The sequence below is a fragment of the Macrotis lagotis genome, chromosome 6, assembly GCF_037893015.1.
Source record: "Macrotis lagotis isolate mMagLag1 chromosome 6, bilby.v1.9.chrom.fasta, whole genome shotgun sequence".
Lineage (NCBI taxonomy): Eukaryota > Metazoa > Chordata > Mammalia > Peramelemorphia > Peramelidae > Macrotis > Macrotis lagotis.
Genome location: NC_133663.1, coordinates 131,018,301 through 131,045,338, shown reverse-complemented (window position 1 = coordinate 131,045,338; position 27,038 = coordinate 131,018,301). Strand labels below are relative to the sequence as shown.

General features: G+C 34.0%; 1 protein-coding gene across 5 annotated transcripts in view; it reads right to left on the bottom strand.

Moving 5' to 3' along the window:
- SCEL (sciellin) overlaps positions 1-25,679 on the bottom strand; it is a 149,843-nt gene extending 124,164 nt beyond the window's left edge. For all 5 annotated transcript variants that reach the window (XM_074191855.1, XM_074191859.1, XM_074191857.1 and 2 more), the window contains exons 1-2: positions 25,553-25,679; positions 337-395 (exon numbers count right to left, since the gene is read on the bottom strand). In XM_074191855.1, the coding sequence (XP_074047956.1) occupies positions 337-376 (40 nt within the window). In that variant the 5' untranslated portion in view covers positions 377-395; positions 25,553-25,679. The remainder of the gene's footprint in view (positions 1-336; positions 396-25,552) is intronic.
- Between the last annotated feature and the right edge of the window lie 1,359 nt (positions 25,680-27,038).

The window sequence follows — 27,038 nt, the reverse complement described above, 5'->3', positions numbered from 1 at the left end:
GGCTTTCAGGCCTAGCTTTGTATATACACTGTACCACCTAGCTTCCCAAGTATCATAATACTCACTATCCTATTCAGACTATATCTAGAGTATTTAATTCATTTCTGGTTTTCACATTTCATGACTGATATAAAAAGCTGGAACAAAAGAACTCAGAACTATGCTATTCAAGGACCATGTTCTTCCCCTACAGAATATTAGCACCTTGAGAAAACGATTTGTTTTATTTTTTGCATTCATATTCACAGCCCTAACACAGTGCCTGGTTGATAATAGACACTTGATAAATGTCAATGGATAAATATGTTAATGAAAGAAGATAATCATCCATATTACCATTTCCAGGAGATAATTTTTTCGGGGAAATATTTGACATATTGTAGTCCAGTCAGGATCTAAAAATAAAATGGTAAAAAATAAATAAATAATAAGTCAATGAATTTAACTGAGGGACTATTTTAGTAGTTCCCTCAAACCCTTGTGTTTGTTTCCATGAACACATCTTAAGTCAAACACAAACTCTGTAGTTTACTGGAAAAACGATGAATAAATACATTTAACTTCAGAGAGTAACTAAGAGGTACTTTGTAGTGTGCCTAATCTAATACTCTGACCTTACAGATGAGAAAAAGTTCTGAGAGAGGAAAAACCCTGCATTCCCCTCTTTCCCCACTGCCTCTAGAATGAAATGCAAAATTTTTAACATGATCTTTTGTGTCATTTACAATAAGGTCCTAACCTTTCATATTTCTTTCCAGTACTCCCCTGTTGTTGTTCAGTCATTTTCCAGTCATGACTGACTCTTCATGACACCATTTTAGGATGACTGTATGAGTTTTTTCCCCCCTTTGGCAAGGATACCAGAGTGGTTTACTATTTCTTTCTCTAGCTCATTTTACAGATGAGGAAACTGAGGCAAAGACAGTTAAGTGACTTGACCAGGGTCTCACAAACAGTGAGAATCTGAGGCTGGATTTGAACTCAGGAAGAGACATATTCCTGACTCCTTGCCCAATCTATCTATTGCATTACCTGGCTGTCCCATAACTCCCTTAAACACTCTCTCCAGCTGGATTATAAACTCTTCCCCAAACTCATCTTGCAAGTACTTCCTAGTCTACAACATTCACTTTCCATGCCTAGAAAGTATTTCTGTGTTATAAAATTCAAAATAAATAAATAAATTTAAAATAAAAAAAAGTTACTCTCTGTAAGGTAGAATATAATTTCTGTGGCTAGAGAGTAGTTCAAATGAAAAAGGTCTGCAAGACCAATATGAATATGAATATGATATGATAACCAAATATAACAAAATCTAAGAAAAGGGGAAAAATGATAGTTTAACCCTCTGTTGTCTTCCTGGTTAGGTCTTATCTAGAAAGATACATTCAGTTTTTTAATGCTTTAATTTTTAAATGTACAGTTTTAATTTTTAAGGAGGACAAAAATAGATAGTATCTAGAAAAGGGTAGCCATATACTCTCCTTCAAAGGACAGCCAAATGGAAGAGGGAAATATATCTCCCTATAACTTTCATTCATCCATCCTACTTTTAGGCAGAGAGGTCAGAGCTTAGAGTAATAGTTAGACGTTGCAGAGAGACAAATTACTTTTGATATAAGGAAAAACTTCCTAACAGATAGAATTATCAGAGGATCATAGATTGAGAGTTAGGAGGGACCCTGTAGATTATTAATGCACCTCTCTCATTTTACAGAAGAGGAAATTGAGACCCAGAAATTTAAGAGGATTTCCCAGAACTACATAGTTCATGTTTGAGATAGGATTAAAACTTGGCTCTTTCCTCTCCCCGCGCCCCACTCCAATGTGCTGGAATAGGCTAGTTGCTTCCCCCCATCACTGAGATCACTTTCAAATCTGAGGTCTTGCCAAATTTCTTGTACAGAATTACAGATCTAGTATTAGAACTGAGAACCTTGGTCTCTTGATTTGAGGTCCAGTTCTTTTCCCAGGCTATGCCTTCCCTATAAATCTTCAATTTCCCTCCTTATTTCATGGCATTGATTCCTTTACTCTCTCTCTCTTCATTATACTCTCTTTGTATTCTTCAATGCTACATGTTTATTTTTATTTTCCTAATTGTGCTTCATTCCCCTCCTCAGGCTTCTTTACTTCAGACTTCAGTGGAAGTCAGCCAGAGAAAATATGACCAACTGACAAGTGATAAGAAGTATATTTGCCTATTTTTAAAGGGCCAGAAGGCACAGAAACCATAACCCTGGAAAATGATTGTAGTTTTAGAAATCTATCTCCTGGGGAGGAGGCCATAGAAGCAAATATTCTAAATGCATAGAATACTTTCATTCTTGGGAATAATTGATGAAAAAGAATATACAATAAATAATAAATATTCATTGACTCTCTTGGACCTTGGTAATCAACAAACAACATAAAAATTACTCTAAACTTAGGAATTCTACAGAAAACAGTCTATTTAGCTCATCACCAAATTCCTCCTTTCAACAGGTAAAGTAGTATAAATAGTGTTTCCATTTGGTGTTTGATTCATACTTCCAGTAGGGCCGGTCCTTATATGAAGAAACTTGAACTCTGAACCTGGGACTCAGCTTTTCCACTGTATAGAATGATAGACTCAAGAACCAGTGAACTTGAGGGGAAAAAATATAGAAACTCGCATGATCAGGAGTTTTCTCAGTCACAAACTTCTGTTGCTGGTAGAGACTTTCAATATTTTTTTTTACCAAAGCTAGTTTATCACTTATAGAGAAAGATTAAGTTCACACAACATCTGACAAGGAGAAGCCATACAATTCTATCATCTCTCCAACTTGCTTCCAAGTCTCATGCATTTCCCACTTTCTGTGGAACCCTTACTTTCATGCATCTCTTCCAATTGACAGCTGAACCTGCCTGCTCCCTTTCCCATACATGAAGAAGGGAAAGATGGTACTAAATAGATAGTATAGTATAAGATGCTAAACTATATCTGCAGAAAAATATAGGACATTGATTGAAAAACACCAGACTGTGTGCTAAAAATAAGAATCTCTAAGCAGCTGCTTACTCTTATCCAGATCACAAGAGAAAGCTCAAAAGAAAAGGAACATAGAGGAAACCAGAATGATGAAAAAAAATTAAGATCATGATAGGGTATCCAGTAAGGTGAAATCAGACCATAAACACATGCACAAAGTACTGAATACTGAAAAAGTAACCTGGAAATAAAAACAAAACAAAAAAAGAAGAAAACATTTTCTCATGTTAAAAAAAAATGCAATAGCTAATGGATAACATGCTTTCTATCATTTAGTTAACATTCTAGCTCTCTCTCCTCATTAACCAAAAAGCCAAATATAAGACAACAAAAATGATGTCTTTAGGTATAAATTCAGACTCCACTCAGAGGGGAAGAATACAGGATTTCAAATCAAAAGATATATCTTGGGGTAGAGCCAAAATGATAGACTAGAGAAAGCACTCAAATGAATTCTTCCAACATTCCTTACAAACAACTTTAAAATAACACCTCAAATCAAATTCTTGAGTGACACAGAAGAATATCAGAATGAGTTATTTTTTCAATGCAAAACAACACAGGAGGCCATCAGAGACACAGAATAGGAGGCTGACTCAGAGCCAACAGGATGAAACACCAGTGGTAGTAGTAGAATTTGGTGACAGAATGGTAACTGGTCAGAAATAAATTTCAAAGTAATCCTCTCAACACTAAATTCAGGACTAGAGGCTGTTTGACAACTCCATTGCTTATACAAACTTCTGCATCCTAGTTCAAGGACACAGAGTAGCATTTTTACTCTGGAGAGAATGAGAAAGACAGTTCTAAAGGACTTGTGATACCATCTGCATCCAGAGAAAGAATAGGATCTTAATAAAAAATAGGATATTAAGGCAGACCAACACTTACTTCTTTCAATTTTTATAATTTATTTTGTGTTTTATGGGTTTTTTTCTCTCTCTCTCAAGGTTTTTTTCCCTTTGTGTTCTGATTCTTCTTTTGCAACATGATAAATCTGGAAATATGTTTATCATAGTTATATATGTATAACCCAATATTAGATTGGTCTCTGTCAGGGGCAAGGAGGAGGGAAGAGAGGGAGGCAAAAAACTGTGAAACTCAAAACTTTACAAAAAAATGATTGTTGAAAACTATCTTTGTATGTAGTTGGAAAAATAAATTAATTATTTTTTTAAAAGAGGGAATGACACACTTCTAGGTCATAGCTCAAGGCCAAAGATAGGATCTATCATCAAGAAAGAGTGGAAACCCTGAAGGACAGTATCACTTCTGGCCATAAGGGATAAGGGACTACGAGGAACAGTATGGATCAAGGGGCTCTAAGGAGCAGTTTTGATCAAAATCCCAAGGGAACAGGACTCTTTCTGATCAAGAACCAGAATGAGAACAAGAGAGCATTGACCCTACCTTTCCTCAGACCACCTTGAAAGTACCAAAAATCTTCCAAACCTCTAAACTAACTCTAAAAACAGCAGTGTAAAAAAACATAAAACTGAGGACAATGGCTTACAGTGACCTCCTTCCCATACCAGTAAGAGCCTAACATTAGCATAAAGATTCAACTCAAGAAATTAGGTGTTCAAATGAACAAATAGCAGGAGAAAAAAAAAAAGAATCTGACTATATAGTAGCATAAAGAGCTACTATAGTGACCAGAATGGTCAAAACTCAAACTCAGTGGGGTGGCTAGGTGGCACAGTGGATAGAGTACTGGCCCTGGAGTCAGGAGTACCTGAGTTCAAATCCAGCCTCAGACACTTAATAATTACCTAGCTGTGTGGCCTTGGGCAAGTCACTTAACCCCATTGCTTGTAAAAATTAAGAAGATAGTGAAGTCAAAGGAAGAAAATTATGAAAAAACAATAACTTGGTAAAAGAGGCACAAAAAGATTGAAGGAAAAAAGTGGTCAAATGGGGGGAAGAGGTACAAAAACCCACTGAGGAAGATAAATCCCTAAAAATTAGAACTGTGCAAGTATGACTCCATGAGACTTGAAGAAACACTAATACAAAATCAAAAGAATGAAAAATAGAGCTAGTGGAGTATCTCATATGAAAAATAAATTACCTGGAAAAGAGATCAAGGAAAGTTAAGACTATTAGATTACCTGAAAGCCATGATTAAAGAAAGAATCTAGACATCACATTTCAAGAAATTATCCAGGAAAATGCCTCTATATCATAGATGAAACCAGAGGATTAAATAAAAGTTGAAAGAATCCACCTATCAACTCCTAAAAGAGATTCCAAAATTAAGACTCTTAAGAATATTATAGCCAAATTCTTGGACTCACAGGTCAAAAAGATAATACTTCAAACAGCCAGAAAGAAGCCATTCAAATACTGTAGAGCCACAGTCAGGAACACAGAAGAATGCAAAAGATTTAGGACATCTATTCAGTAAAACTGAGTATAATCCTTCAAGGGGGAAAAATTGATATTTAATGAAATACAGGACTTCCTTTTTTGGGTTTGGGTTTTTTTTTGGAAAGGCAATGGAGTTAGTGACTTGTCCAAAGTCACACAGCTAGGTAATGATTAAGTCTAAAACCAAATTTGAACTCAGACCCTCCTGACTCACCAGAGTCAGTGCTCTTTGCACTGCACCACCTAGCTGCCTCAAAATAGATGACTTTAAAGCATGCTTTATGAAAAGACCAGAACTGAGTAAAAATTTATCTTTGAAATACAAAAATTGGAGACAGCTAGGTGAGCAGTAGATAGAGCACTGGACCCTAAGTCAGGAGGATCTGAGTTCAAACCAGAGTTAAAAAAAATAAATATAAAACTCAAGTAAAAAGGTAAACATGAAAGAGATATAGCATCATAAAATCAAGCTGTTTACCATCCTATGTGGGAAGGTAATACATGCATCTTCTAGGAACTTTATCATTATTAGGGCATTTAGAAGTTTTCTTTTTAAAAAAAAAAAGGTAGGAGTAAGTTAATTGTGTTAGAATAATGTAAAAATTGGATAGGTGAGAAAGAGGGATGCCTAAGGAGGAAGAAGAATGGAGAAAATTATCTCATAATAGATGCAGAAAAAGACTTTGGCAAAACTCAATACCCATTCCTTTAAAAAAAAAAAACACTGGAAAACATAGAAATCAATGGAGTCTTTCTTAAAATGCTAAGTAAAATCTATCTAAAATCACCAGCAAGCAATTTTGGTAATGGGAATAAACTTTAAGGCTTCCCAATAAAATCAGAAGTGAAGCAAGGATATTCATTATTGGGGCAGTTAGGTGGTACAGTGGATAGAACACTGGCCCTGGAGTCAGGATGATCTGAGTTCAAATTTGACTTCAGGCATTTATTACCTAGCTGTGTGATCTTGGGCAAGTCATTTAACCCCATTGCCTAGCAAAAGCCAAAAAATAAGGGATATTTCATTATCATTCAATAATATGCTAGAAATGCTAGTTTTATCAATAATAAAATAAAAAGAAAATGAAGTAATAAAAATAGGCAATGAGGGAAAATTTATCACTATTTAAAAATGATACGATGGTTTATTTAGGCAACTCTATGGAATCTACTAAAAAACTAGTTGAAAAAATGAACAACTTCAGCAAAGTTGCAGGATATTATATAAAGTGACATTATCAACATTTTTTTTTATTCTACCAACAAAACCCAGCTGGAAGAGTTATAAAGAAAAAAATTAATTTAAAATAACTGTGGATACTGGCCCTGTAGTCAAGAACCTGAGTTCAAATCCAGCCTCAGAAATTTTGACCCTAGATGTGTAACACTGATTACCTTACTAAAAAACCAAAAACATATTAATAAAATAGCTGCAGACAATAAAAAATACTTGGAGGTCTACCTGCCAAGACAAAACCAAGGATTATAGGAAGACAATTACAAAATACTTTTCACAGAAATAAAGACAGATCTAAACATTTAGAGAAACAATTGCTCATGGGTAGGCTAAACCAGTTTAATTAAAATAACAAATCTACTTAATTTACTTATTCATTGTCTTACCAATTGGACTATTAAAGAATTATTTTATAGAGTCAGAAAAAATTGTAGCAAAATTGTTTGGCAGAACAAAACATCAAAAATATCCAGGGAATCAATGAAAAAATATTAAGGAAGGTGGCATAGCAATTCTAGATTTCAAACTATATTACAAAGTGGTAAGCATCAAAACAATCTGGTACTGACTAAGAAATGGAAAGGTGGATCAATGGAATAGTTTAGTTACACAATATACAGCAATAAATGACAACTTTCAAGGGTAAGCACTCAACATCTAACAAAAATTATTGGGAACACTGGAAAGTAGTTTGGAAGAAAAAAGGTATAGGCCAATATTTCCTACTGTATATCAAGATAAAGTCAAAAAGGATAAATGATTCAAACAGTGTGAAAACTTAAGTAGAGGAGCATGGAAAAAATATATGTGCCATATTTGTGGATAAAAAAAAGAGTTCATGACTAAATGAAAGATAAAGAGTATTACAGGAAATAAGATGGATAGTTTTGATTACAAGGAATGAAAAAACTTGCACAAATTATTTTTTTTCTTTTTTTAGGTTTTTGCACTGCAAATGGGGTTAAGTGGCTTGCCCAAGGCCACACAGCTAGGTAAATTAATTGTCTGAGATCGGATTTGAACCCCAGGGCCAGTGCTTTATCCACTGTGCCACCTAGCTGCCCCTTTAAAGCTTGCACAAATTAAATGAATAAAATCAGGATACTAGGAGGGAGGAGTTTATATCAAGTTCTCTGAGGAAGGCCTTATTTCTCAACTATATAGAGAATCCAGATTTATAAAAATAAGAACCAGCCTCCAGTTGATAAATGTTCAAAGGATATGAAGAGGCAGTTTTCAAGTGAAGAAATTAAAGTTATTTATAATTGCATGAAAAAAATGGTCCAAATAACTATTGATTAGAGAAATGCAAATCAAAACCATTCTGAGATTTCACCTCACACCTATCAGGTTGACTAATAAGATAGAAAATGAAGGTAAAGATGTGGAAAAACTAGGACATTCAAGTACTGTTGGTGGAGTTGTGAAGTGATCCAATCACTCCAAAAATAAATGTGCCCAATAGGCTATTAAATATCACTACTAGGTCTGTATCGGTAAGAAATCCAAAAAGAAGGGGACCAGGGAGGATCTATTTGTGCAAAAAAAAATCTTATAGAAGGTCTTTTTGTCTTGGCACAGAATGAGAAACGGAGGGGATGCCTATCTCTTGGTAAAAAACTAAACAAGTTGTGGTATATGGTTTTTGATGAAATAATATTGTATTTTAAGAAATGGTGAGCAGGATAGTTTCAGAAAAAGACTTCAGAATTTATATAAATAGATTTATTTACAATAGAATGAGAACATTGTATACAGTAACAGCAATACTATAAAGATGATCAATCGTGAAAGATTTAGTTATTTTTATCAAAATGATAATTCAGAATGATACCAAAGAATTCATGATGATAAATACTAGATACCTCCTGAGAGAGAACTGTTGGAATTTGAATGCAGATTGAAGCATACTTTTTACCCTATGTTTTTGTTTTATTTTGTCTATATTTTCTTTTACTAATAGCAATGTTTGATATAATTTCATAACAAAAATCAATATACTTTTCCCTTTGATCCAGCAATACCACTACTGGGTCTATACCCTGAAGAGATCATGAAAAAAGGTTTTTACCCTTTGTACATCACTTGTACAAAAATATTCATAGCAGCTCTGTTTATGGTGGCAAAGAATTGGAAATTGAGTGAATGTCTATCAATTGGGGAATGACTGAACAAATTGTATTATATGTATGCTATGGAACACTATTGTTCTATTAGAAATCAGGAGGGATGGGAATTCAGAGAAGCCTGGAGGTATTTGCATGAACTGATGCTGAGTGAGATAAGCAGAACCAGAAAAATACTGTACACCCTAGCAGCAACATGGGGGTGATGTTCAACCTTAATGAACTTGCTCATTCCATCAGTGCAACAATCAGGCACAATTTCGGGGTATCTGTGATAGAGAATACCACCTGTATCCAGAGAAAGAATTGTGGAGTTTGAACAAAGTCCAAAGACTATTACTTTTAATTTTAAAAAACCCATTATCTTATTATGTAATTTTACTATCTCATATTTTATTTTTTTTTCTTAAGGATATGATTTCTTTCTCAACACATTCAATTCTGATCAATGTATAGCATGGAAACAATGTAAAGATTAACAGACTGACTTCTGTGGGGGAGGAAAGCGAGTTTGGGGGAAAATTTTAAAATTTAAAAATAAATAAATTTTTAAAAATCAACATGCTTGTCTTTTCTCTCAAGAAGAAATTTGCAACACAATTTTTTTTTAGTGATTGGTTTTTTTTTTGAAGGCAATGGGAATAAGTGACTTGCTCTAGGTCACACAGCTAAATAATTATTAAGTGTCTGAGACTGAATTTGAACTCAGATATTCCTGCTTCCAGAGCTGATGCTCTATCCACTGCACCACCCAGCTGCTCCTGAAATATTGTCTATTTCACATGTAATTGAAAATATTTAAAAAATAGATAAAAATTAAAAAAGAAGCATCATATCTAGCATCTTCTGAATTATCAACTTTGATTAAAAAGAAACTTGAAACCGAAACCTCCTTGGTGTAAAGTGGAGTATATGGGTGATTCCTGAAATAAGCTGAGAATCAGTGGTTGACATACATTACATAGAGATGTTCCTTAATCATATCAGACAAGACAGACTCAGGAAGCTTCTCCCCTTGCCATCCAACTGACAGCAAAGTGTAAACATCTGGACTTTTATGGCTCTGTCAGTATGGCAATGCTTTTGAATCAGTTCATCTTTCTTAGAAGATAAATCCAACTTGTGTTTATTTACTCTTTTTTTGAAAGTGAACAATTTAAACAGATGGTATTGGTGTTGCTGTAATCACAGTCATCTTTATCCTTTATTTTAATTTGATACTTCCTTTGATTTTTACTCTAAATAACTGATGATTTGATTGCATGTAGAAAGGTGATTCTGAAATGATTGCTGCACTTGGAACCAAGTTGCTTCATGTCTATTGAACTAGATTCAAAAATTGTCCTTTGGTTTCATTTTGCTGATTTCATTTGATGCTTGCCACATTAAAAAGTTTCCATCTCTCTTATTTTTTAAATTAATTAATTAATTAATTTTCATCCATATGCACATGTATATTTTTAAGTTACAAAATTTCCTTCCACCCTCCCTTCCCACCCTCATCCCCTCAGCAGTGAACAGTCAAGTTAGCATTGTACATATATATTTTGGATAAACATGTTTACATATTAGTCATTTTTGGTATGAGGGATTAGGATTAAAGGATCCCAAAGGATCTCCCAAAAGAGATCATTTTTATAAAATGTTCATCAGATTTTGAAGGGTTGATTTTTCTTTTTTTGTTTTGTTTTTCTTCCTCTGGATGGGGATAATTGTCCATAGCAGTTTTATACAGTTGTCCTAGCTCTCTTAACTCTGTTAAGAGGAGCTGCTTCCATTAAGGTTGATCATCTCATGATGCTGTTAATGTGTACAGTTTTCTCTTGGTTCTGCTCCCTTCACTCAGCATCAGATCCTTTTAGTCATTCCATCTTTCTCTAGAGTCTGACCATTTATGGTTTCTTAAAGAACAATAATATTCCATATTATTCATGCACCAAAACTTGTTTAGCTATTCCCCAATTGATGAGAACCTCCTCAATTTCCAATTCTTTGCCACTACAAAAAGTGCTGCTATGAATATTTTGGAGCATGTAGGACTTTTCCCATTTTTTTATAATTTCTTCTGGATATAAATCTAGAACTGGAATTGCTGAGTCAAAGGGTATGAACAGTTTTATTGCTCTTTGGTCATAGCTCCATACTGCTCTCCAGAATGGTTGGATCAGTTCACAACTTTACCAGCGATGCAGCAATGTCCCAATCCTCCCACCACTTTTCCAATATTGATTATTTTCCCTTTTTTCTCATCCTGGCCAATCTGATAGGTGTGATATGACACCTCATTTTTGTTTTAATTTCCATTTCTTTAATCAATAATTATTGGGGGGGGGTGGCTAGGTGGCGCAGTGGATAAAGCACCGGCCCTGGAGTCAGGATTACCTGGGTTCAAATCTGGTCTCAGACACCTAATAATTACCTAGCTGTGTGGCCTTGGGCAAGCCACTTAACCCCATTTGCCTTGCAAAAAAAAAACCTTAAAAAAAACCCTTAAAAATAATTATTTGGAACATTTTTTCATATGATTATATAAAGCTTTAATCTATTCTTCTGTAAACTGTCTGTTCATATCCTTTGACCATTTATCAATTGAGGAATAGACGTCTTGTAACCCTATAAAGTTAATGCAATTTTCTTTTTTTTTTAGGTTTTTTTTTTTTTGCAAGGCAAATGGGGTTAAGTGGCTTGCCCAAGGCCACACAGCTAGGTAATTATTAGGTGTCTGAGCCCGTATTTGAACCCAGGTAATCCTGACTCCAGGGCCGGTGCTTTATCCACTGCGCCACCTAGCCGCCCCGATGCAATTTTCTACATTTTAGAAATGAGACTTTTATCAGAACTCCTAGTTGTGAAGATTGCTTCCCAGCTTTCTCCTTTCCTTCTATTTTTGGCAGCATTGATTTTATTAGTTCAAAATTTCATTTTGCAGTTTATAATGTATTCTAATTCTTATTTGATCATATATTTATCCCCTTTCCATAAATCTGATAGATGAGTATTTCTTGGTCTATTAATTTATCTATGATGTCGCCCTGTACCATTCTAACTTTATTTTGGTATATGGTTGAGATGTGGGTCTATGCCTAGTTTCTGCCATACTAGTTTCCAGTTTTTCTGACAATTTTTGTTAAATAGTGAGTTCTTATCCCAGAAGCTGATGTCTTTGGGTTTGTCAAATAGTAGATTACTATAGTCATTTACTGGGGTTTCTTTTGAACCTATCCTAATCCACTAATCCATTACTCTATTTCTTACCAGTACCAGGCAGTTTTTATGATTGCTGCTTTATAGTATAGTTTTAAATCTGGTAGAGCTAGGCCATCTTCCTTTACATTTTTTTCATCAGTTCTCTTGCTATTCTTGATGTTTTGTTGCTCCAGATGAATTTTGTTACTATTTTTTCTAGCTCAGTTAAGTAGTTTTCAGTAGTTTGATTGGTATGGCACTGAATAAGTAATTTAATTTGGGTAGAATTGTCATTTTATTATTATTAACTCAATCATGAGCAATTGACATTTTCCCCAGTTATTTAGATCTGACTTTATTTGAGTGAGAAGTGCTTTATAGTTGTGTTCATATAGTTTCTGGGTTTGTCTTGGGAGGTAGATTCCCAAGTATTTAATGTTACTTTAAATGGAATTTCTCTTTCTATCTCTTGTTCTTGGGCTTTGTTGTTCATAAATAGAAATGCTGATTATTTATATGGGTTTATTTTATATCCTGCTTTGTTGAATTTCCATCTCTCTCTTCTTGAAGAAGATTCACAAGGTCTTAAACCTTCTAACTATTCTACAAGCTTTCAGTTTCTCTTATTTCTTTCTCTTGAGCCATACTTCCTAAGAATTTTCATCATCCTATCCTGAGCCCATTTTCATGAAATAAAAATCATTTATCTCCAAGGAAATGGGTTTGAAGTCCCTGAAGTTTTCAATCAGAGGGTAGATGACTCTTTATCAAAGTTGTAAGAGAGGAAGTTATTACAGGTATGTTCTAAAGTCCCTTCCACCTTAGAGATTCTGTAATTCTGGGTTTATTTGTTGACTATTACTGAATGTTTTACAAGTTTTTTTCCACCTCATCATCCTTTATGATGAAGGAAACAACACATAAGCTTCAGCTATCTTCAAGGGAGTTCTCTTTTCTCATGTCCATAGTAGACAGTGTGCAAGATTACTAAGTATCCCATGAAATATTGCTTCTGGATACGGAATGAAACTAACTTTACCAATTCTTATGATCACCTCTCCTTGGAGAATTTACATCTCTCTACTTGAAGAAGATTCACAAAAAGTCTTGAGCCTTCTAACTATTCTACAAGCTTTTAGTTTCTCTTGTTTCTTTACCTTAAGCCATACTCCCTAAGAACAAGTCATCCATTTAATTAAAACTCTTTATGTCTTCCAGTTCAATATGCTAAAATTATGTGGCTCAGGGTTTGGGTTAATTTTCTGGCTTTTATTTGTTTTATTGTTTGGTTTCTTTTGAGAGGGAGAAGGAATACTGATTCTGATGTACATTGCTATATGTATCCCTACAAGCTTTCTGTCTACATCCTGTGGTAATGATTTTTGAATGTTTTTGTTGACTTAATGTCAGTGATCTGCAAGTGATTGGAAGTGAGTTGAGGAAGGGGGATTGCTACAGACCTGAAGCAATCTGCTTTAAAAGGCAAGAGAGTGGGGCCTGTGAACCATAGGTTGATGAACTTGACTTGGCTTCTACATCTTATTAGTAAAAGGATAGTGTGTTAACATTTACAAGGAAAAGTAATGACTATGAAAAGTGAAAAATAGTTTTATCAAGGATGAGCCATGATGATTTATCCCCTTTTACTATCATGATAGGGGAAGCTAGGTGACAGTGGATAGAGTATAGGGCCTGGAATCAGGAAGACTCCTTTTCATGAGTTCAAATCTGGCCTCAGACCCTTACTAACTATGTGACCCTGGGTAAGTCACTTAAACCTGCTTGCTTCAGTTCCTCAATCTATAAAGAGAAGGAAATGGCAAACTACTCTAGTGTCTTTGCCAAGGAAACCTTAAGTGGTATCACAAAGAGTCAGACTCACCTGAAAAACTACCGGACAAGCAATACTCTTATGATGAGACAACTAGATTAATAGATCAAAGTAATGCTAAAGACATCGAAGATCTAGGTTTCAGAAAGACATTTGATATTTTAAAAACTAAATTTCACTGATGTCTTTATGTTATTTCATTTACAGCAATTTATGGAAATATACCATCTTCCTCTATTCATCACCTCCCCCTGAATTTTAACCTTCTTGAACAAAACATTTAAACAATAAATTCAATACAGCAAACTAATCTGACAATATATAAAATATTCCCAACAAAACATTTGACAAATCTTCTTATTTTATCCTTGTGAACAAGATGAAAATGTGTAAGCTAAAAAAGATGACAAAATTAAGTGAATTTAAAACTAGTCAAAAGTTAGGCATAAAGAAAAAACATTAAGGTGGCAATGTGAGCTTGGGAGTCTCTAGTGGATTACAGTCTGTCCTATTAATATTGTTTATTGATGATTTAGATAAAGGAATGGATGGATAGCACATTTAGAAAAATCACAAAAACCTGAGAAGGATAACTAACACATGGAACAATAGATTTAGAATCAAAAAGATTTCAGCATTCTAGAGCACTGGAATGAATCTAATAATATGAAACCACAGAAATAAATGCAAAATACCATATCTTGCTTTTAAAAATGAGCTTATTCTATTAAATGAGGAAAGAGTTGCTAGCTAATTCATATAAAAATAATGTGAAGTGAAAAGTTAGAGTACTTCAAGGTCAATAAATATCAACTGTGACACATCAAATAAGCTCATCCCCACTTCCAAACTACCTAATGTGATTTCAGGTTTTATTAACAGAGAATTGTATCAAGAAAAAGGAGCCAGGGGCAGGTAGGTGTCTCAGTGATTAGAGCACTGGTCCTGGAGTCAAGAGGATCTGAGTTCAAATCTAGAATCAGACACTTAATAATCACCCAGCAGTGTGACCTTGGGAAAATCACTTAACCCCATTGCTTTGCCAAAAAAAAAAAAGGAACAAGGAGGTAATTGCCCCACCATACTCTGCTCTAGTCTGATTATGCCTAGCATATGATGTTCATTTCTGAGCATTATTTTTTTTAGGAAAGATATTTACAAGGTACAATGCATCTAGCATTGAGTGACCATGATAGTGAGAAAAAAGTTATACTGGCTGAAGGAAATGGTAAAGCTTAGCCTGGAGAAAAGAAGACTTAAGAAAGAGAAGTTAGCTGTATAAGAAGGACTACAATTGTTCTGTTTGTACTCAGAAAGCAAAATTTGTAGCAAAAGGAAGAAATTGCAGAGCATAGATATAGGTTCAATATAAAGAAAACTTGCCTGCATTAGAACTACCCAAAAGTGAGACAAACTCACTTTCTCTTCACCAAAGATATTCAAATGAAAATCAATTTGGGGGTAAATTGTAGACTTCTTTCTTCTTCACATATATACTGAAGTCAATGACCTCTAAGAACACTTTTGGTTCTAAATCTATTATCTCATGGTACCTTCCAATTCAAAGATTCTTTGATTAAATGAGTGGAAAGAATATCAATACAGACATAGCTCAGTTCATCATGTAATCTGTCAATACTGGTTACAGGACAAAAAAATTAAATTGTTTCTTATAGATGGTATGAGAACTGTTGGATTCTTTGTATCCCTTACTGGCCTGACCTTTGTTTTTGTCTCCTTACCACCATTCCTGCCTTCTTAAAGGCCATTTTTGTAATTTCAATTTCATGGGATGCTATGGTCCCCAAATTAATTAATTGTTGATCAATGATTCTTTTCATACTTAGGCAGCTAACTAGAAATCAGGAGGACATGAGTTCACATCCTACCTGAGATAGTGTCCAACTGTGTAACCTAGAATGAGTAATGACCTCTCTCAGCCTGTTTCCTCATCTTTTAAAATGAGAAATAATAACACCTTCATAAAGGGTTTTTATAAATAAATTAAATGACATATTAAATGCTATGCAAATCTTTAAGTACAATATAAAATGCTTGTTGTTGTTAGTTAGATTACATAGTCCTTGAATAGCAGATAAATATGGCTCAAACATTCTCACTGTTTTGTTCCTCAGAACTTTTCCAGGTTGATGGAATCTATCAGAATTTGAGCTCCTCCTGTACAACCTCAAAACTAGAATGTGACATCAGAGTAGAATGGGTTTTTTTTTTATATTTGTGTTCAATTGTGGAAAAAATTCTATTACTCTGGATAGCAAATTGTTCTCACATAGAAATTTTGGGTTCCTAAATTCAAATAATTGTCATTTTTTAATTTAAAAAATTTCAAAATAAGTATACGTAGTGCCATTTAATGAAAAATCTAGATTTTTAGCTAAGAAAGAAAAAGAAAAAAAGAGAAAGGAAGGAAAGAAAGCAGGAAGGATGAAAGAAAAGAAGAAAGAAGGAAAGAAAGAAAGGAAGGAAGAAAAGAAAGAAGGAAGAAAGGAAAGAAAGAAAGAAAAGAGAGAAGGAAAGAAAGAGGGGAAGGAAGGAAGGAAGGAAGGAAGGAAGGAAGGAAGGAAGGAAGGAAGGAAGGAAGGAAGGAAGGAAGGAGAGAAAGAAGAAAGGAAAAGAGAAAAAAGATTAGATGAATAAATGAAAAAAAGCACAACAGCCTTTGCTTTGATATTCCTCAGAAACTTAAGTAATAATAATGATGACTGGTATACAGCACTTTAATATTTGTAACTCACTTAATATACATTTTCCCCTTCTGAGCTTCAGTTTCCTCATCTGTTGTTAAATGACAATATTGGACTAGAGATCTTCCTAAGCCTCACAGCACAATAAAGTAGGGATTGTAGAGAGTATCCTTTTTTTGAAGATTAGGAAAATAAAGGTCAAAAACCAGAATCAAAGGACTAAAACCCTAATACACATAGATTGACAACACTGTATTTTCAGTATGACAGACTATAGCCCAAACAGTATTAAAACTGAACCTTCTATCTTTGGAAACCTGAAATCTTTAGAGTAAGAACTAAGAGGTAATATTACAACCTCACAACCAGGAGTCTGTGAAGACCAAAAAAAATGACCATCCTAACTACTGTCATTCATGGACAAATCCCTCCAACAAGTAATCGCCACCCACAGCCTGTCAACCCACCCCTACACTCTTGGGAGCCCTCTAGAGCTTAACTTCTATCTTTAGTTCCTCACTGAAACCATTCTTTAATTCCTTTCTTCTGATATAATCTCTCTTCTCAGTCTCCTTCAATTGCATTTGACTCCATCAACCACTTCTGTCTTCTTGAAATTCTCTCTGATTTTGACATCTTTGGAATAATCCTTTTCAGCTTCTCCCTTACAAGGCATTCCACTGGAATTTTTTTTTCAGTGACTCCTCTGCTTGAACTGTGGGTGGGTCCAGGGAGAATTCTAACAAATGTTCATTGTTCTATTTGCCTCTTAGCCCAGTTGTAGTCCCTTCTCCTTTTGGTGTAGTCATAAAGACACCTGGTTTCTACCTGAGCCACCTACCTGCTAATAATCCCCAACCTTCCTAAACTTTCTGCCTCCCTCACATAAACATTCAGGGACATAATATTTTTAATCTCTCCAGAACATGATTTTTCATTAGGTTTTTATTGGGTCTGATCATTGCAGTCTCCATCCCTCCCTGCTACCATCACACTTTCTCCACCCTCTTTAGCAAGAATATTCATTGAGCAAGAGAAGAAACTAGCAGGGCTGAAAAATAGAGATCAAAATGGAGGCAAAGAAAAGGTGAGAAAACAAGTGGAGGAGAAAATGGAATAGTATTGGAAGGTAGAAGAAAAAGATGAGAGAAGAAGACTAGAAAAAAATTAAGATAAGTTTATTAATTTATTTTAATACCATATTTTACAATCTCTCTAAAGGAACTCAGTTATGGAGAAGTTAATGGAGCCAAGAAAATGGATAATCAGCAAGGTGATTCTAGGTGATACTGGTGTCTTTTAACACTTTGGGGCAGAATTTTACGTTAAGCAAATAATTAAAAATGCCATTTAAAAAGGAAAATTAAATAGCCTACTAAAAAAAACAGAAAAATGTTCATACTATTTATATTTTGCAGCTAATGTCCTAACTGGCTAATGCTAAATTAGTGTCTTTGTCATCTGGGAACCAAAGTGAAAAGACATGTTCTGAATGCTAGCCAAAATGCTAATTACTATTCACAACTGGCTGATGTAAACATCAGTCAGTCAAATACCCAACTGCTGATTTCAGTTGGACATTAGCCAATGAATGAGGCTGAGAAGTCTGTCTTTGTGAAAAAGAATTTATGTTCCCAAGCTCCATAGAAATAGATCAGCAAGGCCAAACAAATATAATTTCTACTGATTATGTGGAAGAATGGAACTAAATACTTGAAACATTTTTAGACTGAATGATGCTTTTTTTTGGGGGGGGGTCCAGACCTGTGATATTATCAGTGTGGAGTCTAGTGTGAAAATCTTATCAGCAGTTCCTCTCTAGTTATAGTCATAGAAAATTGCCTGAGAAGTTAAGCCTAGCCACTGGTCCTGCAGTTAGTATCATCAGAGGCAGGTCTTGAACCTCAAACATCTTAACTATAATACTAGCCCTCTACTGTTTCTCATGGGGTTCGATGGCATCACTAGGTCTCATGAGATAAAAAAAAAAAATGGATCCTTGGCTACTGAAATGTGTCACTTAAATGCAAAGAGCATGGGAAATAAACTAGAGAAACTAGAAGTCATTAGTTTAGGATTATATTTACAATATAAATGGAACCAAAGAACAGCAATAGAATGATCCTCATGCTTTGAATGCCAATATAAATGGTTAAAGGTTGTTCAAAAATAAACAATGAGGAAAAAAAATGGTGGGAGGATAGAAAAGGTTTTTTAACTTTTTTGATAGGAACAATATCCTAATTCATAAGATAAGCTTTTTTTCCCTTAAAAGCTATTGCTTCAGGTAACTAAAGGCTCAGGTTATTGACATAGTTTTCTGTTGGTGTAAACACACACATACAAAAAAAAGCAGGACATGAGGCTCTTCCACCTGGCTCCTTCCTCTGGTTTCCGATCTGTAAATAAGTTGATTCAATGAAGATATTCTCACTGAATATCCTTCTTTTGCCAGGAATTAAGTAAACTTCCTGTTGACTGTTAGATGATCTATGGATTTCTCTTTTGTGTTCCATTCTCAAACCTGCTACATCCAATGATGTGAATAAGGACTAGCTTACATTTCTTTTCTGATATTGCCACCATCAGTATCAACAAATATTTAGAGTACCTTCTATAAGTAAGACAATGTGTTAAATACTTGCTTAGAACCTCAGGGACAAATAGGTATGAAATGTCTGTTTTTAAGTGAAAGGTATAAAGGACAACTATACCATTTATGGAGGGAGGTCTCTTAAATAATAAAGTTAACTGAAGAAGACTTTCATAAATTCAACAAAACATCTTCAGGTCAGGGTAGAATGACCAGAGGAAGACTTGAACATACTTTTAATATCTCCCTTTCCTTGTGTTTTTATGGAAAAGATGAATTGTGAACAGAGATGATTAGTACAAGCTTATATAAAAGCAAAAGGAAATTCATACTTGAACATTAATATGATTTAGACCCCCTCCATCTAGTTCTGGAGCAGATTTGTAGTGTTCAAATATTTTTAAAAAAAGAACAAAGGTAAAAACAAAAAAGAAATATATGTTGAAGGCAGCATTGTCAGCCTTTCTCTTCTCTCTTCCTCACCTTCCTCCATCCTACAACCAACAAATTTTAAATCCTTTTTCCATCTGACCAAATTATCTTTTGAATCCTTCACCATCTCTCCACTCATATTCATGTCTACCATGATGCCTTCACTAATAATAGTATAAAAAAGCATAAGTATGTTAATTTTTAGTATTTAAAAAAGGAAAGCAGAATGGAAGGAAGTCATTACTAATAAGCATAATCTATCGTTGTCATTTTCCTGAAAGATAGGTCAGTACCACCTTTTCAATAAAACCTATTCCACTTCTGAAAATTAAAGCATTCTCTCCAATTTCAAATTTTCCTAAACCATTCTCTCCAATTTCAAATTTTCCTAAAACCTAAACGTTTTATTCTACTTAACTTCTCTTTTTGATATTTTTTCTCCCCTGCTTCCATAATATTGTTTTCTCTTGCTCTCCTCCTATCTGACCTGTGTTGTTGGATCACAATGTTTCTTTCATTTATTAAATATAGTTATCCCCTAAAGGCTTTATTTTGGGTTATTTTCTCTCTCTACAGTCTTTCTAAGTGATCTCATCAACTTCCATACATTCAATTATTATCTCTAGGCAAATAGTTTTGAAATGTACAGATTCAGTCCTAATCTTACTCCTGAACTTGTATAACCAGCTTCCTCTAGATATCTCAACTTGGATGACCTTTCAAAAATATATAATTCAATATGTCTAATATTTCCCCCAATCCCATACCTTCTCCAAACTTTCTAATTTATGTTGAGGATTCCACCCATTCTTCTAGTCACACAGGTTTATAACTTTAGAGGGATCTTCTATTCTTTAGCTTTCAGACCCTCCACCCTCAGTCAGTTACCAAAACTTGTCCATTATAAATATATAAAATCATATGCATAAATATATATAAATATAATTTATACATAAATTTATGTGTATAATATATATAAATTTATGTGTATAAATATATAAATATAAATTATACACACACACACACACACACACGCACACATTTTCCCCTTCCTCCTCATTCTTTTCACTTGCATAAGTCAATTACCAATATAGCCTCTCACCTGGGCTGTATCAAAAGCCCTCTAATTGTTTCTAATTTTAGCCCTCTACAATTTCTTTGCACAACTATCAAACTGATATTCCTAAAGCATAGATCTGATCATGACATTCTCCCTACTCAAAAAATCTTCAGTGGCTACCTATTATCTCTAGTCTCAAATTAAAAAGAAAAATCCTCAGCCTGAATTAAGGCCTTCTAGCTATCTTTCAGGTCCTATTTCATATTACTCTACTTCATGTACTCTTCATTCCAGTAAAACTGAACTGCAAATTAACCCTCCTCTACATGATTCCATCTCTTTACCCCCAAACCTTTGTACAATGAATCCTTCCATGCCTTGCTCCTCTAAAAATCCCTAGTTTTCTTAGAAATATGTAACTCAAATATCCCTGCCTAAAGGATTTCCCCCTCATCCTTCAACTCTACTATACATTTGAAATTACTTTATTCTTGGTTTATTCTTAGTGTTTATAATCTGTGTACTAGTTATATTCTTGAAGTCTATGAGTACTGCCTGATGTAGTGGAGTAGGTGAAGCTAACTTTTTTTTCTTAAAAGTTATTTAAAAAGCTTACCTAACTCAAGAAGGCATGAGGGAAGAGAAAACGTATTATCTCATTTAATAATAATAATAATAGCTAGCATTTTTGTAACCCCTACTAAATGCCAGCCACTGTGAAAAGTACTTTAGAAATATATCATATCATTTGATCCTTACAACTACCTGAGATGTAGGGCTATTATCAACCTTATTTTTCAGTGAGAAAATTGAGGCAATTAAGTGATATCCCCAAGAACACACAACGAACAAATACCTGAGATGGCCTTTGATCTCAGATCTTTCCAACCCCAGGCCCTGATCATTTGCTACTTCTAACAATCCTATAGGATAAGTCCTGTTATTTTCTCTATTTTTAGAGGTGAGAAAACTGAGGCAGTTAAGTGACTTGTCCAACAACACAAAATTAACAAAAATCTAAGGTGACATTTGAACTCAGATCTTCCTGACTCCTGGTAGGATTGTTTTAAGCTTCTAACAATCCTATGAGATAGGTCCTGTTATTATCTCTGTTTTACAGTTGAGGAAATTGAGACAGACAGTATAAAATTACTTGCCCAGGGCAACATAGCTAGTGGATATCTAAGACTGAACTTGAGTCTTTCTGACTTCCAGCTCAGTGGTCTAACCACTGGACTTCTAAGGTGTTCAAGAAGAATAAAGGACATTGCTACATCTTTGTGGCCAGGGTACAAGCATCCATATGTATATAGTATATATAGTATACACATGTATGCATATATGTAAATATTATCATTAAGTTAGAAGCTATGTTTGGTGAATCCATTAAGTGAAGCAATAGATATTGACTACTAAACCAGAGAATCCCATCTTCACTAAGATTTTTATCTATAAGTAACTCGGATTATCCAAACAAAGATTCCCTGTATCCCTCTCCAATTGATTCAATACCATATCTTCAATATTCCCTGATATTACTAAGTAAATCTCCTCATATTACTTCTCAGATGTTGAAGGAATATTCCATTTCATTCCAAGTTCAAATTTTAGTTATTAGCCAGGCTTGAATCAGACCATATCTTTGGTTTTTTCTTTATCCTGTTTTAATCAATACCTTTCATATAGTGTATACAATAGTTTCTAAACTTGTTTAATTAAATTCCATGAAAGATGAGAATAAAACATTACCCAATCACTTAGCTACTTCACAGAAAATTCTGTAAATAATCTAGGAAACAATGGGGATTCTGTAAAAAGCAAATGGTCTAGACAAATTAAATTTCTTTCTAAAAATAAGCCACAAGACTTGCTGAGTCCTTTGAAATATACATTTAAAGGAAATAATTTTCAAAATTCATCAGTCTTGCAAAATGGACCATTTTTATATTCTATTTCCTTAATAATTTAAATTTATAAGTACTTTGATTTTTAGAAAGTAATTTCCTCATAATTATCCTGTGAGGTAGGTACTACAAATATTATTCTCCCAATTTCACAGGTAAGGAAAGTAAAATTCAGAAATCTGTTTGAACAAGATGACATAGTGAGAAGGTACTGTAAACTAGATTTATTAGCAAATAACCAGGTCAAGAAGAATCATCTGGCTTATCCATCAAGTTTCTGACCATCTGAAAGTCTAATGCATTTCCTGGTCCTCAAAATCTTTAGAAACTCACCCAACTGGCTCTATGAAGAAAGGCTGAGCCCAGGATGCTCTTTACAAGTCCACATTCCTCACCTTTCTTTAGGAACTCATAATGACCCCACCTCTTGTTTCAGATCACTAGCAGCACCAACTCTGGTATGAGTAGAATTCTACTTTTTGAGATTAACAGTCAGACTCAATTAACAAAAGATAAAAGCTTAATGTTCAGCAATATAATGAAATATCATTTTCTCAGTACTATCTCAAAGAGATTTAAAATGGAAATGACTACTCTTTTTTATTGACCTCCAGAACTTTAGGTCCAGGCACAGTTAATGTATTATCTAGAGTCACCTCATCATAGGATCTAGAGGAACAAAGGATGATAGTGATTATCTCATCTAGTCCTATCATTTTATAGATAAAAATCTCAAAAAAGATGGGATTCTCAGACCTAGTAGTCAGTAAAACTTGTTTCACTTAATTCATATTCAACAAACATATCTTCCAATTTAATGGTCATATTTACATAGATGCATACATGTATACAATACATATATATATATACATACATATATATATATATATATATACATTCTGTTTTAAGGCAGGTTAGCAAATAACAACAAAATCTAATAGTAGTGCATCAACTCAAGGAGCTAATGAATTCATCATGCATCCAGAATTCACCATAACATTTGGACTTTTACAATTCAACTATACAGTAACAAGACTGAATCTACAGTTAATATGTTGAAAGTTAATTTCATCACTTTATTACCTTACTTTTATATTTTGTAACCCAAGCTAGAATCTTCCAATTTCAACATGTTTTACAATTCTTTTCCAGTGATGGATTTTGCTTATTTAGAATTATAGAATCATTGCATGTTAGAACTAGAAGGGACTATAAGAGGGAAGCCCAGTCCAGCTTCCTCATTTTATATATGAGGAAACTGAGGGCACAGATGGGTGTAATAACCCAGGTCTCCTTACTTTAAATCTGATGTCTTTCTCACTATGCCACATTTTTGTTACCAGAAGTTTTTATTTACCTGAGCAAAATAACAATGAGAAATTCAACAGAATCAAATTGTCATGAGAAAAAAAGCTAAGACAAGAATCAAGAAACCTAGGACTAGGCTCCAGTCATGCCATTAACTCATGGATCACCTTGGACAAATCATTTTATATCACTAATCTTTAAATTCTCATCTATAAAGCAAAATGTTTGAATAAAAGCATGGCAAAGATCCCTTTCACCTCTGACATTTCATCATTGTATAATTTAACTTGCATAAATAATAAGAAGAATTCAAAGTGGGAAAGTGGTCAAAAATCTTGCTAAAATTTGTCTATATTTGAAAAAAATCTAGATTCTTTACTGAAATTTTATGCTTTTTAATGACCTCTCCTATAAAAGGGATTTCAAAGAAAATTTTACCTAGTGACATTGAGATTTTTTAAAATATTTGAAGGAATATTGTAAAAAAAATGACCAAAAATGTCATATCTATATGATAGGCTACAAATATGGAAGGAAAAAAGAATTTTGATTTCTATTCTTCAAAGTCAGTAAAAAAAAAATTCACTTTGCTAATGACCAACCGTAAAAGTTTGTCTCTTTACTTTTGGACTATTACAAATGTTTAAAATGCTTTCATTCACTCAAGTGCAAGTTACTAATTTTTTTTAATAGAACATTGTATATTGAGTATATATATATATATATATATATATATATATATATATATATATATATGTTTGGAGGTCTTCTCCATGGATTCCAGCAAATACCACAAAATCTCCATCCCTGGAAATTGTAAAGTTAGTCTTCACTGTGGATCCAGGACATTCCCTTCAGAGAACACTTGCCTGCTAGCCAAATACCAGCAAGAACACTCAGCTTAATTCTTATAATATTAGGTCATGAATGTTAAATATGGACAAAACTGGGCACAGGGAAGGAAAATAAGCTTACCTACCAAATAAAAAAAAAAGACTGTTAAAAATAATTTGTCTATTCATATCAAAGAGCTTCTAAAACTGGTTTTTCAGGACTTGGGTGGTGTCTTGAAACAAGAAACAGAAGTTGGATCTCTCACATACACACCCCCTCCCCATAAATTAATCACCTGCTAGTTAGAACCCCAGATTTTATATGAAGTAGTTTGCACTCCACATAAAAAAATCTGGAGGAAATGGAAAGAAAAAATCTTATAAACCATCTCATCATCACACCTTAGTCTAGCCTAGCAGAGAGACTTTTTTTATTTTTGGCATCTGTGTATGACATCTGGATGAGCATCAAATTGCCTAGATCAAGAATAATAAAGTAACCAGTACCTGAACAATACATGTTAAAATAATTTTGTTAAAGGTATCATCTACCAAAACAGAGATCATGTGTTTAATTATTAAGTCTTCAGAGTTGAGAAATGAGCTAGTGAGAGCTTGTCTAGCCCCTCCTTTTAAAAGACATGATCTGTATTTGCTCAGCAATCCTCAGATGAAATCTCTCACAATAAAAACCGAATAAACTATTTATCGTGATAACCAACAGCATTTAAAGGTAGGTTCCAAGAAACTAGAAATAGTATGATCCAAAAAACCACATCAACTATCACTGGAAAAGAGGTACTCTCTGAAGACTGGCTATGTAGACCCATCAAAAACTTAACTGAAAGGAAAAGCTCATAGTATATGAACAGTAAGAGTTGAAGTTTAAGAGAAATCTAAGTGATGCAAGCAATCTGTCTCATTTATTTGCATTGGTAGAATTCTTCTTACCTCCCTTTAGCAGTGAGCCAGGGCTTTGTAGGTAGCTGGTCTGGAGTGATTCCCCAACCTGAAACTGAGGAGTAGCTAAAGATGACTGAAAGTAGAATCAACCTCTATCTGACTGTTTTAATGAATAGTTTAGAGGCTTCTCCCTTGATGTCTGAGTCACCAAGGGAGGAGGAGGTGAGTAGTGTGAAATAGGGTGCCACCTAGAACAAGAAGCAATTCAATTAAAAGTAGCAGAGTCCCAGAAACTTCTGTCCTGGATGAATTCCTTGTGAAATTTATGGCCTTATTGTGCCAAAAATTACAATTATCAACATACTTTCATTAATGCCAATGAAGTGCAATTGTTCCACTATGTAACTAGGAAAGTATTCAATCATTTTGGATTCCTTATTTTTAAAAAATTGCTGAGTTTGGAAAGACTGTGAACCTTGAAAGCGGATGTACAGGTAAGGCACCCCAAAGGAAAAATTCTCTTTCAGGAGAGAAAGTACTAAGAGTGCATGTATTCAGAGAGGTAGTCCAGGGAAATGTATCATGCAAACATTGACATATGGAACAAATTGTTTCAGATGCAAAGACACACATATAAAATAAGAGAATTAGACTGGGCTTTCCTCTTAAAGTCCCTTCTAGCTTTAACATATGATGATTCTATAATTCTAAATAATTTAAATCCACCACTGAAAAGTTTCATTATTTTATTCTTTTGTCAGTAAGTACCTTGTAAGGAACTTCTCAGAATTAGTCTCTTGGGTGGAGCCTACCATAAAATATCCCCAAATGAACCTATTTTATAATAACAATCATTTTCTGTCATTCAGGGAGCTTTCTAGATGTCCAACTTTTTTTTAAAAAAAAGTTTGTTTTTTAGAGTTCTGAAGACAAACAATAAATTTTAGAGGTAGAATGGACCTTCAGATCATTTAGCCATCTTTCTTCATCTATCACACAATTATTTAAATCCTACCAGTTAAGCCAGTCTGCTACACAGTTCCATTCAACAAGGACTTCATCAATGATTATAATAATAAGCAGGAAGGTTGAACATTGTAGAACATGGTCATTAACATCATTCAAACAGTATTAGGAGAACCACCACACCTGTTCCTCTAACTCTGTGAAATAAAAGGTATTTTTATGAAATAAAGTCCAAAAAATTATTTTATTCAGTTCTATTATTATACCACATAAATATGCAAAGCATTTTATAAATATGTTTATTGCTTACTGCTCACAATAATGCCATGATGTTGTTAAGTCAGTAACATTACTAAAAAAAAACTGAAAAAGATGTGACACCCCAAATTAGAAAGCAAATTAGTAGGGAGGCATAGGATTAGAATTTGTCCAAATTGAATGCTACTGAAATTTGCATTACTTTATAAGGGCAAACAGGAACTAAAACTAGAGGCATTTTGAAAGTAAACTTCATCCATCGTAAAAATATTTTCTTATAAATGTTTTATATTGAGTGTATTATATAGTG